Source organism: Pyrgilauda ruficollis, unplaced genomic scaffold, assembly GCF_017590135.1.
Source record: "Pyrgilauda ruficollis isolate IOZ18807 unplaced genomic scaffold, ASM1759013v1 scaffold53, whole genome shotgun sequence".
NCBI classification, from domain to species: Eukaryota; Metazoa; Chordata; class Aves; order Passeriformes; family Passeridae; genus Pyrgilauda; species Pyrgilauda ruficollis.
The window spans coordinates 1,498,480-1,517,233 of NW_024526933.1; the positions used below are offsets into that span (position 1 = coordinate 1,498,480).

Consider the following 18,754-nt stretch of genomic DNA (forward strand, 5'->3'; position numbering starts at 1 on the left):
TGCCTGGAATAAGAGATGGAAAAATTCCTCACAGCATTAAGTCATATACTAGTCAGTGCATGAATTCAAAGCTAGGAAGAATTCAATAGATGACTGAAATGCAGTGGTTGTGGAAAGGTGAAGTGTATAAAATGCATGTGTATACTGGTATGAGATTTTTTTTTACTGAGAGCACGGCTGATAATCTGAACTAAACCTGTTTGGTAAAGCTTAATGAAATTCTAAATTCTAATGGATTTATGGAAGACTGAAAGTGCCTTTTGCCCCAGAAGCATATGGCTAGACTACTGCTATTTATCTTTGTGTATGCCTGTGATCACACCCCTCAGTGGCAACTCTCCAGGTCATTATGAAAGATGAGCCTGGGAGCATAGTTTAAAACAATATCCAAACAATCTCCATTGCTTACAATTTACTGGAATTTGTCTTAAACTCTTAGAGAAAAACGGGTCTGTCAGGTGCTGAAGAGATTTTGACTGGCAAGAGTAAAAGATGGCACATAACCACTTCCTATGTTATGTGGCTGGATTTATAAATATCTCTGAAAAGTTGTTTTGCAGCTTTTTCCTCACAGAGTTATTCTTTCTCTTTCTTCGTCCTCTTACCTTGAAGGTAATGAAGTTATGAAAAATTTGCTCTGTTAGTCAGTGGAAATAGTCAGTAGAGTTCAGTAAATTCTATTCAGAGACATTTTAGTGGTGACTTTGTTTTGATTTATTGAACAACATATTAAAAAATAAGACCTTTTTCATGAAACAGGTATTTTACTAAAAATCAGTGGTATTTTTCCAGGTTTTCTTTTTGGTTGGTTGGGTTTTTTCTCCATTTTGTCTAATTTTGATTATGTCAGTTTTGGTCCAAATAGAATTGATGGGATTCTGCCTGCTGTTTTTATTCTTCATGCCTCTCCCAGTTTTAAACCAACCTGCTTGCAACATTTTGTATCTACATTCATGCACATGTGTAATCTGAAGAGAGATTTTCAGTTCCTGGAAAGCACTTCTCCAAGCTGACCTTTGTATTGTGTGAGATGTGATACCTATCCTTAGGAGAAAACAGCATCCCTAAAATAGAGTTCACAGAACATTTCACTAATTTCTTAAGAAATTCTTTAGGTGCATTGCTAGATGTATGACTGTGAAGGACCAGGTCAATCTCAAACTTCATAAATTACTTCTTTCATATTTTAATGGACTTTCTAAAACTACCCCAAACACTTCACCATATACTGTTTCTTTTCTTCTAACTTTGGAGGTCTAAGAAGTTCATTTACTTTCATATTTCCATCCAATAATCAAATTTGTCCTAATTCTGTCACAGTTATGGACGTCTTAATTGTTTTATAATCTAAGAGGGCCAGTTGGGTGCTGGTCCCTCTGAAGTGTGTGGTGGTATGACCATATCATTTAATGGATTTAGAATGCAGTACCTTGTTGTTAGTCTTGTAGGTGTCCTTTTATTTTCCTGTAACATTTGAAAAAGTATCAGTCTTTTTTTAAGTATGCCTTTTCTTTTCATTTAAGTTCAATTTCTTGAAGTATGAGCAGTTTGCATTACCTCACAGTACTCAGATTCATTAAACTGTATCCAGATCAAGTGGATCGCAGGTAGAGAATAATTATTTCTACATTATTGCCATCCTGCCCTAACCAGCATCTGTCTTTGTCAAGACTTCGTTTATTTCACTGAACTTCACTGGCATTACTGTATATCCTTATTCTTTCATTTTCTTTCTGATACATTCCAGTGGAAACATCTTGCACCATTTTTACATCAAGCTCATTTACTGCTTTATGTCACTTTAGTAAATTCTTTTTGTCAAAGATTTGTCAAATTTATTTTTGTCTTTTTGTCAATTTGTGACCCATCCTAATGCAGTATAATCTGCATAGCTAGGGAATTAATTTGTCATTTCATCCTTCAGACTGTTGGAGAAACTACCATGGATTGTCTCCAGAATGATTTTTCAGCAAAAACAGCTATTTACATCTAAAACACTATTCTGGCTTTTTAAAGAGAACATAGGGAATTTCAGTCCTAACTGCAACACTCACTGCTTTTCCTTTGTGGAACATCTCTAGATGTCAGCTGCCGTCTATGAAAGGAAGTACTGATGGACGTAACACATATCTTGTGATTGAAATAATACTGGTTTTTGAACTGCAGGAAGTCACATTTCTAGCCCATAACCCGGTATTTCTTTGTGGGTGCCCTTATTTCTCCAGTTAAGACATCTTCCTTGTAAATTTGCCATAGTTTGTCTCATAGTTATTGAGAAGTTCATGTCTGTATTTTAACAAGGTGCATACTTCACATCCAAACCAACTGAGTCATAAGACACAAGTTAAATGGTCTTTTCCATGTCACCACACAGAACAGAATTAAAATTCAGTTGTAGTAAGTAGTTGATTAGAAATTAAATCCTAAGTGGTAAAGGCATTTTGATGTGTAAAGGTGCTTAAGGGAATGCAGGTAAAGTTATTACAAAAAATTATAATGAGGAATATCGGGAAAAGTTAGGAAAACTGTATAGAGGAATATCACAAAAGCTAACAAAGAGGAACACACTTTAAAAATCTCATATGCCTTTGCTTTGCCAGGTATTACAAAGCAGTCTTCTATGCCCTTATTAAAATACTGCAAACTGAAAACTACCTGCAGCATTTCAGAACTTTGCTATATGTAATCTAAACCTAGCTTTAAAAAAATATAAATGTTTCTGTCCTGTTCTTCCTACTTTTCCTGCGGTCTGATACTTCAGAGTGAGAAAAAGAAACTGAATGCTTTACACAAATGTGCTTAATTAAATTATGGTACTTTGAGTCCCCTTTTGCATTTCTGTATGGAACAGAATTTTCTTCATATTGTCTGTGATCAGACCAGTCTGTGCATTCTTGACAATCGGTATTGCTGTGTTACTAAATGCAGTGACTTTTAGTTTTCATTTCTTTCTTTGAAGTACCATTTGCTCACTTTACCTTGCCAGAAATGCTTGCTTGAGATACATACTGGGTAATGTTTAACTTTTTCCCTCAAATATGTTTTATTTCAACAGCCAATCCGTCACAAAGACTAGAACAGTATTGCGCTGAATTTCGAATAAGCCACCAGTGTTGAAGAGGATATTCAGGAGTGAAGGGGATATAGAGGGGACTTGATGCAATTCAAGGAAGATCACTTTGGCTCTATTTTTCAGTAAAAAATTAAATAGAACAATCTCTTTTTTACTTGTAGAATAAAATGAACTGTCAACATGTTTGGTAGACTTTTTTTCTACCATGCTAACACTTTCTCAAAACCAACATAATCTACATACATTCAGACTCAGGTGTAAATATTTAAGCTCTCTATTATAAAGAGGGCTTGCTAATATGTATGATGCATGTGTACAAATTGTGATGGCAATCACTTAGCTGCTGATCACCAATGGTGGGAGCTTTTAAGTATATAAATCTGTGTTGTGCATTCAGACTGGGCTGAAGTCTTCACTTGAGTCTGAGAATCAACTACAAAAGCTTTTATTTCTAATAGTATTGGTAATCTCCTGTGTTGATTGGCTGTTCTTTCTTACTTTGTATGAAGTTTTTTATGAAGCTGCAGTATTGAGTACACAGTGTAACTATTGTCCACCAAAGAGTGCTTTACTGTCAAAGGTCACGTGGTTTATTTAGGAAAAACTAATTGTAAGTGATTAACTTGTTTTTAGTAGTGACAGCTTTTTAGTTGTTCACAACCAACTCTTTTAATTAGTTATAACTGCTTTAAATCTGATATGATTTTAAAGGGGAGGAAAAACACTACCGTTTAAAGCAGTGCTGTCTTATTGAAATGTCATTACTGAATGTTTCATCACTGAAACTTTACTGTTTCTTTTCCTATCAAGCCCTTTATGTGAAACTTTAAAGTACCATATATGAAAGGTAAGAATCCCCCCTAGATTTCATTGGTACGCTTGATAACACACAGACAGTGCTTTGCGACACTTAATAAGTGCAGCACACAAAAAAAGGGAAAAAAAGGGTGCCATACAACTGAGGTAGTGGAATTCAGGGGCAGGCAAAAACTTTGACACCTAACACTTTAGAAATACAATTCACCTCTGGCAAAAAGCCGTGTGCTTGAGACTGAAATTTTCATCCCCTACAGGACTACTGTGGTTTTTTCCTACTACTTTTCACATTATGACATTTCAAAGCTGATGTACTCTTGTCCACCAGCTAGCTGATGGTTATAGCTGCATATCCCTCAGATGAGGGCTGTTACCACATAGCCTTAAATATAAATCAGTTATCTGTTGATATAATGACTCTTACAGTACAAAGTGGAAGAAATTGAGAAATCTGCAATGTTAGTAATGGAGTAACTGAAGTTTTTAAGAGATGCAGATTACCTCTGTGAGAGGGGGAAATTTCAATGAATGTAAATGTTTAGTGACTAGTTTCAATCTACATCCTTCTGAATGGAAACTAAGCTTGCTGTTAGGCTGGTGATTTTTGAATGCCAATATGAATATCACATGTATATAAAACAGTGGTTTTAAAAAATTTTCTAGCAAAAGAATCATGAATTGGAAAGGAAACAGGATGTGAAGTGTAAGCAAGCTTACAGATAACATCCATGTGCTTAGATATTCAAAATCTGCAAATATGAATACAAATTAAAAAGTTTTAATGTAAAATAAAGGACCACTGAAGGCTCAGACTGAAAATATTTCGTTTCTTCTTAAACTTCCCTTTTCACTTCCTTTTCTTCTAGATAAAATGCATCTAAAAGAGAGGGACTGATCTCATCCTGACAATGCAATTAAAATTTCTTGCACTTTGAATGGGGTTGCTTTGTTTGTTTTGGCAGAGGTTATTTGGTTTTTCTGGGGTTGTTTCAGTTTAGGGGGTTTTGGGTTTGGTTTGGGTTTCTTAGTGGGGGTTGTGTGGTTTGGTTTTTTTAGGGGGGGTTTGGGTTTTTTTTTTTTTTTTTTTTTTTTTTTTTGGTTGGGTGTTTTTTTTAGTAAGCCATTTTGTGCAAAAGCTTATGTACAGGTAACCACAATAGTAGGTTTGTTGTGCAATTATGAGCCTATGCTTATTTTTGAACAAAATTCTCATCTTGGAAGGAAAAAGGAATGCAAATAGTGAAGTGAGAATGAAGTGAGAATAAAAATTTAGTAATATTTACTGTGTTTGGCTGTGCCCTTCTCTCAGCTGAGCTGCTTCTTTAGCATATTTTCTTAACCTAAAAATAATTGGTCTCTTTCTTACCCCTTCCAAATTCCAAGTCAGAATTTGCCTCATTCAAAGTAACCAGCAGAGTTATTAGCACTTATAGGTTCATCAGAAGTAAATTTGCAAGTGCACAACAATAGCAACTCTAACTAAACCAAAACAGCATGTTTAATATCAATGTTTTTCAAGTTATTCCATCCACCACCATCTTTGTGAAAAACACATAAATGTCAAAGGGATTTTACATGTGAACTTTCCAAACAGCCTTATATGGAAAATTAACTCATTACCTCATTGTGCCACATCTAATTTTACTCCTTAGTTTGCTATGATTTTTTATTACTTTGTCTAACATTTTTAATATACCATTTTAGGTGTTTTAGGTACAAGAATGAAGAGTGGGCACATGGCTGAGGAAGTGCTTGGTTTCTAATTTTTTTCTGAATAGTGAAGTATTATGTGCCAAAATGGAATGTGTTATGGCAGCTGCATCACCTTTGTATATCTGCACAACAGAGCAGCTGAATGAAGTTACTTCTCCTGTCATCAGTTAGGAGATTCTTCTTAGAAATTCTTTCCTCTTTCAAATATGTGACAGATGGATTCTTCCTCAGTTTCTTAACTCAGAAGATACTACATGCTCAAAAGTTGTAATATATTGGGTAAAATTGCTGGTTTCCATTACAGCACAAAAAAACCTCAGACACAAACCTAGACCTTGTCTTTTTGCCCTAGTATGACAGTAGAGGAAGCACTACTGATTTTAAACAGTAAGAGATTGTAAAAAAAACCAAAACAAAACCTGAATGTGATGTTCACCGGTTTGTTGCACTGCATTTTTTATATTAATCATTTGCAGACTGTCATGTAAACTCATATACAGGCTATCAAGGTCTAAAATTTCTTGACTAATCAGTACTGTTCATCCTGATTGTTTTTAAACTGTATATTTCTAATCATATTTTTTTAACTTGGATTGACAGAACGAAAGTTTATTTTGCTGAAGGTATTTTTAAGATAAAGCTTCATATTATCTTGTAATATTAATTAGTTCAATATGCTTTTGTGTGTCATTTGAAAGTACTGCAAATTGCATTCGATTTTATACAAAATACTGAATAGTGAGAAGTGTAAACGTGAACTGTGTAAAATTAAAAATAATCAGAAGGGTTTTTTTCTGTTTTATTTCTCGTATGATCACAAAGCCATCATACCTGTACCAGACTGACTCACATGTGCACTGAAAAAAACACAACACACTCAGCTGCCTGAAAATCTTTAATTAAAGCACAGATTTTTAAAACACATAGTTTTAAAATTTCAAAAATAGAGATTTTTCTGGCTCTACATTTCCAGGAACTCACATTGGAAAACAGTACCTGCATTTGAATTGTTGGGACAGTTACACAGTGAAAAAAGGACAGTAAGACAGATCAATGGGATTTTAGTTATTTCTCCTTCCTCTATGATTGTATAGTATCAATTTTTAGAAACAGGCATTATCTTAAATACTCTATACTTTTATACTTACCACAACAGTGAAGACTTCCAAAAATAATTAAATTTTTAGGAACACTGATTTTTGCAAAAGCATGGGTGATGGCCTAGCTTAGTATTTTGAAAAAATATCCAAAACATAGTGACCAACTGAAATGCTTCTTCTGACCCTTACCTACATTAGAAAATGCAGAATTTGTACACACCAACCACAGCCTATTTGACAAGCAAGCAAACTTCTGCTTGCCTCAAAGATAGAGTTTTATGGTTGAAAAATCTGTGTTCTTTTGTTGTGAGGTGATCCCTTCCAAACTTACATGAATTTTAAGCACATTTTCCTCACAAGCAAGGTGTCTGAAGAACTGAATGGTGGAGAACACCAATTTATGCGTGTGATGCCCACAGGAAAACAGTTAAGCCCTATGACATCATTAGCAATTTAAGAAGTACTGGCACTGGGCAGAGAACAGAAAGGATCCCACAGAGAAAAACTGAACAGTGGCCCAAGACAATTCCATTGAGAAGTTAACACACTGCAAGAATAATCTGTTCACAGCAGTTCTGAGTAACTTCAATTTGGATCTATTTAGCTTCCTTTGCATTGCAATTTCTACATTGCTTATGGAGGAGTAGACAAAAACATGCTATAGCAAAAATGATGCACTGTTGTACATGAAATCTGAGCCTAGCTTCAGAGAGGCTGTGCTTTAAACCTATCTCAGCAAGGGTTTGTTGAGGAAGAATTTTTTTTTTCTTGCACTTCTGGTTCTGGGGCTGGTTTCATATGGATGTGTCTGATTACTAAGTCCTAAATATGGAATAAGACCAAGAGAACACAGACAAGGGTAATGTGTTTTTCAAGCTCAGGGAGTGACGGACTAGAGCAGTTAAAAAGATGACTTTATCTCAACTCAGAGGGAACACGGGATGGCCTTTGTTTTGGATAAATGGCCATCAAAGTTTGAGTGGATCAACCAGTACTTCTTCAGCAAGAACGAAGACAGCATGGGGACAATGAATACATAGAAATAAAAGCCAGACAACTGCCATAAGAATTTCAAAGCAAACGAAGGGTCTTAACTGATCAACCCTCACATTCCTTCTTGACACCTGAGGACACCTGATAGGATGACAGTGAGGATGTATTGCATAAGGACTGGTAAAGGGAGTCATATTGGTATTGTGAAGGATCTGTGTACTGCAATTGCTATATTAATTATAATATTATGTTTTTGTGTTTTCAGTATACTTTATATCACTCTAAACCAGAAATGCCATGACGTGAACCATCTTCAATTAAGTAAATCTGGTATTAAACATGACACCCTCCATCCATGGGATATTTCCAAAAGCCTTGTCAAGCATTGGACTGTCATGAAGAGGGTGGAAGAAGGCACCTAGAAAGTCTGTCCTTTAAACAGCTCCATTCCTGGTCCATGTTCTCTCTATCAAAGTCTGTCCTAGTTCTCAAGGCTGGTAAAGATTCCAGAGAGGCCAAGCAGCCACTGGTGTTTTTGATCCCTCAACCCAGCATGTGCTGCATAAGAGCAGAGCAGTAGATGAAAAGCTCTTCTGTGTCACTAGCACCTCCAACTCCCTGCTCTTCCAACCATGCCAGTTGCTGCAGCTCAGTTACAGCACTAACAGGATAAAGCGGCAAACTCCAAAGTCCTTGTACCCTGACAGCACAATGGAAACAGACCCTTGGCATCACCTATTACTAATGCAAGAAAATCCAAAGTGAGAGTGATGCCAGGAGGGTAAATAATGAAACATCACTTACCCTTGTGAGCTTGCTTTTGTCTCTGTCAGTGCCTGAATAATTGCATTGTTTTCTGCTCAGTGGAAGGGCTCAACCTCTTAATCATCACTCCTTCAAATATAGCTTTTCTCTAGACATCCTTGTATTTCTCCCTGAGTTCATGTTTTGCTAGACTAGATTGATCTTTCACCATTCTTCCCAAAATGGCATGCTCACTGGACTGAATTTCTAGTCAGTACTTAAAACACATTATATTTGTCCTGCTTTCATGCTTCTAGATGCTTTTTGCCCATCTCTTTACACCAGCATCGTATCTATTTTAAAGTCAACTACTATTTAATGTTTATTTTTTGGAATTCTATCCCTTCCTCCCACTGATCAGATCTTTCTAGCCTCTGGTCTTCTTTGACTCTGGTGGCAGTTTCATTGGGTTTTTCTTTTCCCACAATAGCCTCTAAGGTTCCAAGTCTTTGCTAGAGCTAGCAAAAACTCTGCAAAGAAGCATTCAATCCATAAGCAACAGAAAAATAACCAAGCAACTAACAAGTAGAGAATTCCTGGATCAGAACGTGTCAGCTTATTATTCTCTTCTGGCATGAGGAAAAAAAAATTGCACCTTGCTGTTATTTTTATGTTTTAGCAGAACTATCCTGCTGATTTAATTCCAGTACACAAAATTCAGTATTTTTCACTCAAACAGTAACTACTGTACAAACGTCAACAGAAGAACTACTATTGCTACAAGCAAGCAACAGCTTATTGAGTCCTGTTAACTAGCTGTAAAACATTGTAGAGACAACAGAACACAGATTATGAACAGTCACGCTAGTTGGTTTTACTAGTAACTAGTTTTGTTACCTAAGCAGGGACAGCAGAAACTTAATTCAATTTATTTAGCACTGGTTCATCTCCAACAGTCATTAAATGTGATGCAGTAGTTGTATCTTCAGTGCAGCCTCAGATATCTGCAACACTTTTATCACAAATTCAAAAAGGCATTTGTTGAAAAAATAAAAAAAAAAGAGAAATAAAAAGCTGCTGAAGATAAAATGTAATTCAAATTAAATTCTAAGTAACACAGCCAAAGTGTAACAGTTGTTGCTTCCTCTAAAGACTGAAGGCTGCCCCCCTCCAAGCACAAACTGTTCAGTACTTGCTCAGCATATGCTACTCAAAGAGAAAAAGCTCTGATTTCATGCCCAATATTCAGTGACTGAAATGTATTTTTTATGCAAAGAATAATTTTTCATATTCAATTATTGATCCACTGATAATGAGTCAGCATTGCATTACTTCCAACACTGCATGTATATATATATACACACACATATACATATATGTGTTTGTGTGTGTGTGTATATACACACATATATTCAATTTTTCATATGAACATGTGTGTATGTGCCTGTGACAGCTCTGGAAAAAAAATGAAAAATTATGTGAAAATTGTATAAGATTATTCTTAATGCCAACCAGCTACTAAAAGCATACTAGAGGTACAGATTTTGAGTTTGGGCCCAAAGCACACTTTTACCCCAAGGCCTGTTTTCATACAAAAAAAGTGTAACCAGCTGAAAGCTCATTTCTTATGGGCTCAAATGCCCAATATTCCTATTTGTCAACTCAGGGTTTTTACTTCTGAGTCTCTTAATTCATTCTTTGGTATTCTTATCTTAAGCACAGATATTTCTGTCCTCTTTCTTCTAAAGACACTTTTATATTAATATATGCTTGCCAATCCTAAACTGTAGTACTGCATATGATTCAACTGAACAACATCATATCAACATTATCATATGTAAATGACAGTCATGAAGAGAGATGAATTCCTCTCTTTGCAAACTTACTGCAACTTAACATGAATCTAAAACTTAAACCTGAAATGCAGCAGTTTTTCCTAGGCCACTCACTACATTAGTTCAAAGAATAGCTGGTAGCAGTGCATTAAAGAATAACATGACTAAGACCTGCAACACCATTTAATCCCTTCTTAATATACATGCCATGTTCTACTAGTGTTTGTGTATATATTTACACCTGCTGCCAACTGCTTTACATGAAGGAGTAAAGCTACACAAGGAGTGACAGCAGCAAATCTGTGCTTAACAGATACAGCTATTTTGGTAGCCTAAATATGACAGATGACTGCGATTTACAGTTCTGTTATCACAGCTAGGCAAAGAAATTTCATCACTGTCATCACTTACAATTAATAATTTCTTTTCTATACTTGGTAGAGAAACTCTTAAACCATATTCAAGTCTGACAGACTGAAAAATAAAATTGTCACACATAGATGCTCTAACTGGTTGAAGCAGTAATCAATCACACAATCTCATTCTCACAAAGTTTTGGATTGGATGGTTGTATTTTTTGTTTTAGGTTGGTTGGTTTGTTCTGTTTTTAATTAAACAGTTTTGTAACTAGCCTTTTTTCCTTTTAACCAGGAATTTACAATCTGCTAACCAAAAGCAAATTATACACATACATTCTGACAAGTCATTTAAAGCATTCCCCAAGGTACCTATTTGTCATTCTGTTTTGAAAGGCAGATCAAAGTTAGAGGAATAAACAGTAACTTTGCAACAGCAGGAAGGAAATTGAAAAATAAAACAGAGAGCAGTCTCAGAGAACAGTCAAACCTAAACTGAATGCCTCACAGCAGATTGAGCCCAGTAGCACAGCATAGCAAAGATTTAATTTTTAGTAGAAAAAGGGAGGGTTACTTTTAAGTATATGAACACTTTCCTTAGCAAAAACAGGCCAGTAGAAGAGAAGGCTACATTCAAAACATGACAGAAATAGAAAGAAGCCCTGCAAAGAAGCTCTTCACATTTCTATGCATACACTCACCCAAGCAAGTAAAAATATAAAAAAAAAAATCAGACACATTCTTCCCTGTCCAATGGGAAAATGGGAACAAGAAGGGAAGAACAAGCAAAATATTCCAAGAACCTCACAGACAAAATCACTTATATTCCACATTGATTAAATCGCCATTTTTGGCAGAAACACACAACACCTGTAAAAAGAGTAGCATCAGGTAAATCTTAAACTGCAGTGATTTCAAGTAACACCTTGTGACTACAAAGTGAAGGAGGTGTGCATTATTTCATCCCATTCAGTTACTCAAATAGCAGCAGCATGGGTTCCTCTAACACCAACACTTTGCTTTTGCACATTCTTCCTGCTGCAGTAAAAAATCTCACGTTATAGCACATTATCATGTAAGTAATTTAACAATGCAAAGAAATCCTTTGGGCTGAACTACTCTGCAGGCCGTCTGTTTGGAGCATACAGAAATGCGTCTTTGTAGGATGACTACATCCTATTTGAGTAAAGCCTTATCAGTGAGAAAAGTCTTTTAAGATTGTGAGTACTCTTAGAGCTTACTGCAAAGAAAAACTTTTTTCTTCTAAGTTTCATCCACTATTAACTCTCAAAGGAGACTGCTTAGAAGTGAGGCACAGAACTGGAAAATGTGGAAGGTTTATAATCATCTGCTTTCCCAGTAAATTTAAAGAACATGTTCAAGTTGAGCAGGCATTTGAAGATTCGTCTGAGGCTGACAGCTACTTCCAAGATGTCCAGTGTGCTTGTCCTCTCATTTCTTTCTGTCATCACCTCTGGCACCATTTTCTTGTTTCTCTCATATGATCCAGAATGGCTCTGAGTCCCCCTGGACAGGGAACAGAAAATCTGACTCAAGTATGTTAAAGCTGCAATGAAAGAACATTGCACCTCATCCCCGACATCACAAATTTTCTTGGTAAGGCATTTAACATTTTAGTTTGTATTTGCTCCTGCTAAAATTAAAAACTTCCTTAATAATTTAGTTCTCTCTTTAGATTCAAATTCCTATTTTACTTAATCTTCAAAGTAATTGCAGACTATATCTTGCCACTTAAGTAGGACTTAGGGTTAAGTGTCAGTTCAAAGCACCTATGCTGCCTTGATTTTAAAGATCACTTCCACTTAGAGAGATGTTCTCTTTTTCTGGCGAGTACAGATTGCTGTTGAGCGTTTGGGTTTTTTGCCCCCACTTTTTTTCCCCAGACTGCATCCAAATAGCAAAAGCTTCCACCTACCACTCTGACTTATTAAAATAATACCTCAAACCCAAACCAATGTGCACTTTCCTTTATTTGTGAAACTCTGAAGAACTGCAACTGTCTGAAATACACACTTCACCCAAAGGAAACAACTTTTAAATGTACAGTGAAATTGAGTCCCAATTGTGGATTGTATTGTACAGTTTACATTTCACATGGTGTCATAGAGAACTTGATATAATCTCTATATATACATTTTTAAACACTCTTCCCTTTAACTTCACTTGAAGCCTAGTAGGGAAGTACTGTAAGCCTTCCCATAGATTTCATAAATGGAGGCAGACATCGGAGCCTGTGCAGGATCCCAGTCCACCCATATTTCCAGAACCCAACTCTGTTAGCAGACAGCTGCAATCATTCCACATCAAACACCCAAACAACTTCCCAGAAGGAAACTGGCTTCCTTAATCCACACAGCATAGAACTGGTCTCTTCACAGTTACAAAGCAACTTTGATATACCACCGTTCATGATAGGTCTTCAAGCTAATGCTGGAAAATCCTCAGGATCATCAGGATTTGGAGCAACAAGATGCACCTAGAACAGAAGAAAGGTCTTCTAAAAATTTCAAAAGTATCTGACAGCTATATGTACATATTTTACCCTCAAAAGGGTTCATTCTTCTACTCAAATGCTACTACAACTAAATGCTACTTCTACTCAAATTGTATCCATCACTATCACAAGGCTTTCATAGAACTTGTGTCTACTATAATTTATTTTCAGTGTGAATGTTTTTATAATGCTCCCTGGTGAGGACCAGAAGGTCATAAGTTCTGCAGCACTGAATGAAGAAAAATTAGAGCAGTCTCAAACAGAATACGGCATATTTTTAGAAGTAGCATTACTATATTTTTACATTCTAGAACTATTGAACATATTGGGTTGTAGTTTTAATCTCTCCAATCTGTTACCACAAAGAACCTTTTTCTTCCAGTTGAAACAAATGCATTAACACTTCTATATTGTTCTGAAAGTTCCTGGTCTTAAATCATTTTAGTCACGTAAAGTTTCTGTTACTATGAAGAATAAAGATACCATTTTCCAGTGTACAAATGCTTTTTTTTTTTCCCAAAGGAAAAGGTAAGTGGAAATTTTTTATAATGGTTATATTAAACACATTAATTGTCCTGTAGGATCACATATTTACTGATCTCACTGTTAGTAAACAAAGTATTACTGTATCACAGAATTTTTTCAAAGAGATACAAGCCTTTAGTTATTTTAATTACTTCCCAATTTATATCAAAACTAATTGCATCCTTTCCTCTAGTTACCATTAGAGCATTTAATAATCAGACCTTTTGAAATGTATGTCTTAACAGTTGTGAGCCTGAATCAGTATTTAATTTCAAGTAACATAATATGGGCCAGGAACTCAATATGCAGAACAACATACTATAAGACAGGAATTAAAAACAAGTCTGTCACTACAGAAATCAAAATTCCACACAGACAGGGGCAGGACACACACAAACACCATCAACAACAGTAAAAAAAAAAAAAAACCCAAACAAACAAAAAACCTCAATTGAACAACAACAGCACCATAAAATCCATTACCACTACTTCTGGTCGACGTCCTATCTCTTCAGGTCTTCTGCCACGACCACCTCGTGCTCCTCTTGATCCACGGCCAGGGCGAGGAAGACTCCCAAAATTAATATCCAGCTGAGAAGTTATATCATTTACTGGTTTTCGAAAGACATAAGAATTGTCTTCAAAGTCTTCTTTTTGCAACTAAAGAGAAGATCTGGTTAAAGCCTACAGTTTTCCATGTATGAACTTCTCCCCTCCCAGATACACATTCACACTTATATTAGATGAACTAAGATAGCATCTGGACTAGAAGACAGGCCTTAACTTGCACAGGATTTTAACACAGATGAGGTAATTGCAGCTTCCCAGATGTCTGGGATAGTTCTTTGTTGGCTCAGAGATTCCTGGTAACAAAAGCTTCTGTACCAACTCCGTAATAATGAAGAGGTTTGTCAGAAATATAAATCTATGAGGTTTTCAAAGAGACTAGAGCGTCAGACCTAAGCTACTTACTCCTACAGTTATGTCCAAATAATGGATAAAAGGCCATACCAAAGCTATTTAATTGATGTATTTATCCACATGCCTGCAGCTATGAGATCACTGTGGTTTTAACTGTGTTCCTAATAGCTAGTGCATGTCAGACTATTGCCCAGCATAACTTTAATGGGGACTGTAGTAATGATAAAGTGTATATTAACTCATGCCTTACACTGATGAATCACTTATTCAGTGTCTAATTCAGGGATTTCACTTGCCTATGTTACACAGTTCCTGTACCTCCTGTTCTGTGTTCACTTTAACAAAGTCTCTTGATACTACCAGAACAGAAACTTCATAGGCAAAAGGAACAGAAACTTGTATGTACTCCTCACACACCTGTCTCTTTGGACTTTGTGGAAGGTACTCTCCCCACCCCTACCTCTCAGAAAAGAAAGAGGGGATAAAGACAACTCTGACCTAAAAAGTCTCAATAAAAAGAAGGCACACTCAACCATCTGAAGTGACTAAGCAATTTTTGATATTAATATTATAACTAGAGAAAAGGTACATATTCATAAATGCATGTAGACTTCAAAGATCAAAATTCCATTGTGCTAGACTGTAAGCACATACTTCTGTGATCCCATAAATCTGAAATCTAAGTAAGCTAGAATCTGAAAGAAGTTTCCCCTATCTCCTCAGAACTAGTAGTTCTCCATGTAATTTCAATCTAAATAATATTATGGAGTAAAATTTACAGTAAATTGGAATGGGTGTACACTACAGCACCACAAGCTCTCCAGGGTTCTAAGTTCTAGTTCTAAGAAGCAGAACTCAAAAAAAACACACCCTAAAAATCCAAAATTCATATCTCCAAGTGCACAATGAGATACATGCAAGTGTATACTGGCAAGTAGGCTAAACGGGATTCAAACCAAGGAAAAGAAGTGTATAATAAACCAAGTTTCATAAACCAACTTTTTCTAGCAGCATTACTAGGGACCTAGCATTACTAGGGACAGGTGGCAGCAGCTGAGCCATAAGGTAGAACAACCTGATACCACGTTTGTGTAGAAAATAGGGGTGATGATGTGAGACAAAAAAATTGAACACATAATTTAAAGCCAGTTTGGGGGCATATGTCATTGCAGTGATAAAGCTTAGATACTGTTTTCTTGCCTATTCAGATTATACTAAAGCTAGTAGAAAAAAAATAGAGACATTTTCCTAACCCTGGGCATAAAGGAGGGTATACAGAATTCCTGAGGCAGTGCTTACATCATCACTATATTTTGACTTGTGAATCACCACTGCTTTGGAAGGAACAGTGGATTCTGGCTTCCGGATGTTGAATTCAGGCTTTGGTCTATTCCGTTGCTGAAGATTTTTCCACTCATCTAATGTCATTTCTTGAACCACTTCTTCCATTGGCTCTCCTTCAGCAGCTCTAGAAGTTCACAGTTTTAGAGTAAAAAACATTAGCTTGCAACATTCCAGGATAAACAAGAACACTTATCTCCAAAGTAAGGATACTAAACAAAACACTTAGAAGGTTTCTCACCAAATTATTGTCAATTTCACTTAGTCCTCACAGTAACTTCATGTGATAGTTTTACATTAATAATTTACATAAATTTAGAGTATATATTTATGTACTCTTTGAAATTAGTCATATGAACAAATGCTTTCTGCAGCTTCCTGTATTAGTACTCACCAGTCTCATCCTGAATTCAAGCACTCAGATTCTAGACAAAATCATTCTGCCTTTTGACCGGCATATTCTTAACCCTACAGTTTAATAGTGGATCTACCCCTAGTAAATATAGCCACAGTAAAAAAAAAGGGCACACAGAGCAATTTTAAAACACCCAAATTGTATGATTTCATTGCCTTGTACTGCTCAACGACAATATGAGATTAATTCATGTTTTCGTGTAGCTTTCAGTCATCAAAAATGATCACTACATGATGATCATACCATGGGATGTTACAGGTAATTATTAACATTTCCTTTGTTAATTTCACAAGATGCTTCCTTGAATTTTTTTGTCAGATGTAGTAACAGACAAGCAGACAGTATTTATCACTTGGCAAAACCAGATTAATCCTAATCAAGTATCATTTGTCAATAAGTACAATAATGATATGTTGTAGAAAAACACACAGAATACATCAGAGGCTGCCTTGCATATTTTTGAACTGTAAAGACAGAGGTTTTGTGTCTGTAAGACACAGAGATAAGACAAGACACATAGGAAAAAAAAATTTCTCTTCCACTGATGACGCTTGAGTACTCTTCTGCCACTTTTCTGCTGCTGATCACGACAGGCCTGCCCAGGACAGCAGCTTTTAGAATACTACAGGTTTACATTTAATGATACCTATAGAAAGCTATTACCTACTAACCAGCATCACATACAGGGAGAGCACAACTTCCTACACCACTGTAACGGTCTGCTGCATAAACAAGTCAAATACCATGACTTGTACAGGAAAGACCACACTTATTACTCCAAGATGTTTGAGAAACCATTTCTCCTTACATAGAAAACTGTTACGAGTTACAATAGCAGTTGGAGTTGATTAAGTATTTCCCTAACAATGACTTTTCTAGAAAGCCCATTCATCAGAACCTGTCTTGTGGGAGAATGATTGATTTGATTTTCTGCATTCAGTCATAGTTCCACAGTCCTACCAAAAGATTGTAATTTCCCTAATGTAAATATACAGTTTATTAGGTGCAAGCTGGAACTTTTTTTTATCATGGAAAGAGTCAAATTACAATCAGTGACTGTGTGTATTTGGTTTTTAAAGTTGTACAAGCAACCCATTGGAATACACACATTTTTTGGGACTGTGCATTATAGAACTAGCCTATATGGGAACAGGCCTGGTCCTTCTTCCCTGATTCTGCAGCAAAGCTTTCCTATTTCTTGCCAGTCAAAATTAAACAGTATTTTTCTAAACACCCAGCACATGAATATGAGAAGCAGAATTGAACACTAAAGCAGCCCTTAATCTTAGTTCTAGGATTAACACAAGTTAGTTCTAAATTCACTTCACAGAAGAATAACAAATACAGAAGTCCCGCACTACACGCCTGCCCCTCTGATATGCCCTTATGCCCTGTTGTTTTGAAAATTCCAGCTTTATCAACCAGAAATTCAAAGTCAAAAGATTGGTAAGCAGACTGCAGCTCCCCTCTCATTATGATGTGAAACTGTATCAGAAGGACTACCAGGGAAAAAATAGTTACTGAGTTACATAAAAAGGATACTGGTGAAAGAAGCAGCTACTTCTGGAAACACACCAGCAGATACTGTTGCACCTGTAAGAGCACTAAGAACATATAGCACCAAAAACATTTCAATTTCTTGTCCTCAAGAGTAAAAAGCCAAATTACTTTTGATCAATTATCTGAAGCTTCAGTTTTGGGAATACGTGTTAGAAAAACAAGACTAGTAGTAAACACTCAGAGAAATTAAAGAGAAACATAACTAATAAAAGTGTCTCTATTAAATTTAATTTTTTCCAAAGCCACTATCTCAGTAAATTGCATATCTGAACTTTAGGAAGTCTTTTTCCCTCCTCTCCCATGAACCTTTCACCACATTACACAGACAATGCTTCAGTCCTTGGCAACAGATGCAGAAAGATGCAGAACTGATAGCAAAAAGTACTTGAGAACTAGCTCTCAATATTTCAATTTGCAAAAGAAAACCAATACTGTGAATGGGAGTTTAACAGTGTAAAATAATATTTATGCATTTTCTGTGGCACAAAGATTGCACAAAAGAAGGGCAATAGTGCAAGTATTCAAGCATACTGAATAGCTTCTGATTCAGTGGTACGAGACGCTAAAGTGACCCAGTGATTTGAAAGCAAGCAACCAAAACAACAATCACCAGAAAGTCCCAAGAACAACTAGAAATATGTACACTCAGGCAAAAGTATCAGCCACCCAAACACAGAAAAAACCACTAACAAGACAGAAGCTCTGAAGGAGGCACCTCAACTCCCTGGATTGTGCAGGAGCACTGCACTCAAGTATCTGTTCCTTCTTCAACAACATAGTATGCATGGTAAGGAGTCACATCAACAGTTTTGTCTGGAACAGATGTTATTGTTGGTAGGGCAGAACA

General features: G+C 36.2%; 2 protein-coding genes across 5 annotated transcripts in view; one reads left to right on the plus strand and one right to left on the minus strand.

Moving 5' to 3' along the window:
- The window catches only part of CDC14B (cell division cycle 14B), a 35,724-nt gene extending 30,839 nt beyond the window's left edge, over positions 1-4,885 (plus strand). For both annotated transcript variants that reach the window (XM_041480712.1, XM_041480711.1), the window contains exon 14: positions 3,056-4,885. Coding sequence is in view for 1 of the 2 variants with exons in the window: in XM_041480711.1 (XP_041336645.1) it covers positions 3,056-3,092 (37 nt within the window). In the remaining variant the exon portion in view is untranslated. The remainder of the gene's footprint in view (positions 1-3,055) is intronic.
- Positions 4,886-6,484: 1,599 nt separating this feature from the next.
- HABP4 (hyaluronan binding protein 4) overlaps positions 6,485-18,754 on the minus strand; it is a 30,186-nt gene continuing 17,916 nt past the window's right edge. For 2 of the 3 annotated variants that reach the window (XM_041480715.1, XM_041480713.1), the window contains 3 exons: positions 15,891-16,059; positions 14,154-14,330; positions 12,604-13,127 (listed from right to left, as the gene is read on the minus strand). In XM_041480715.1, coding sequence (XP_041336649.1) covers positions 13,071-13,127; positions 14,154-14,330; positions 15,891-16,059 — 403 coding nt within the window. In that variant the 3' untranslated portion in view covers positions 12,604-13,070. Of the gene's footprint in view, positions 12,158-12,603; positions 13,128-14,153; positions 14,331-15,890; positions 16,060-18,754 lie in introns of those variants that run through there. The other variant, XM_041480714.1, reaches the window with a different exon arrangement.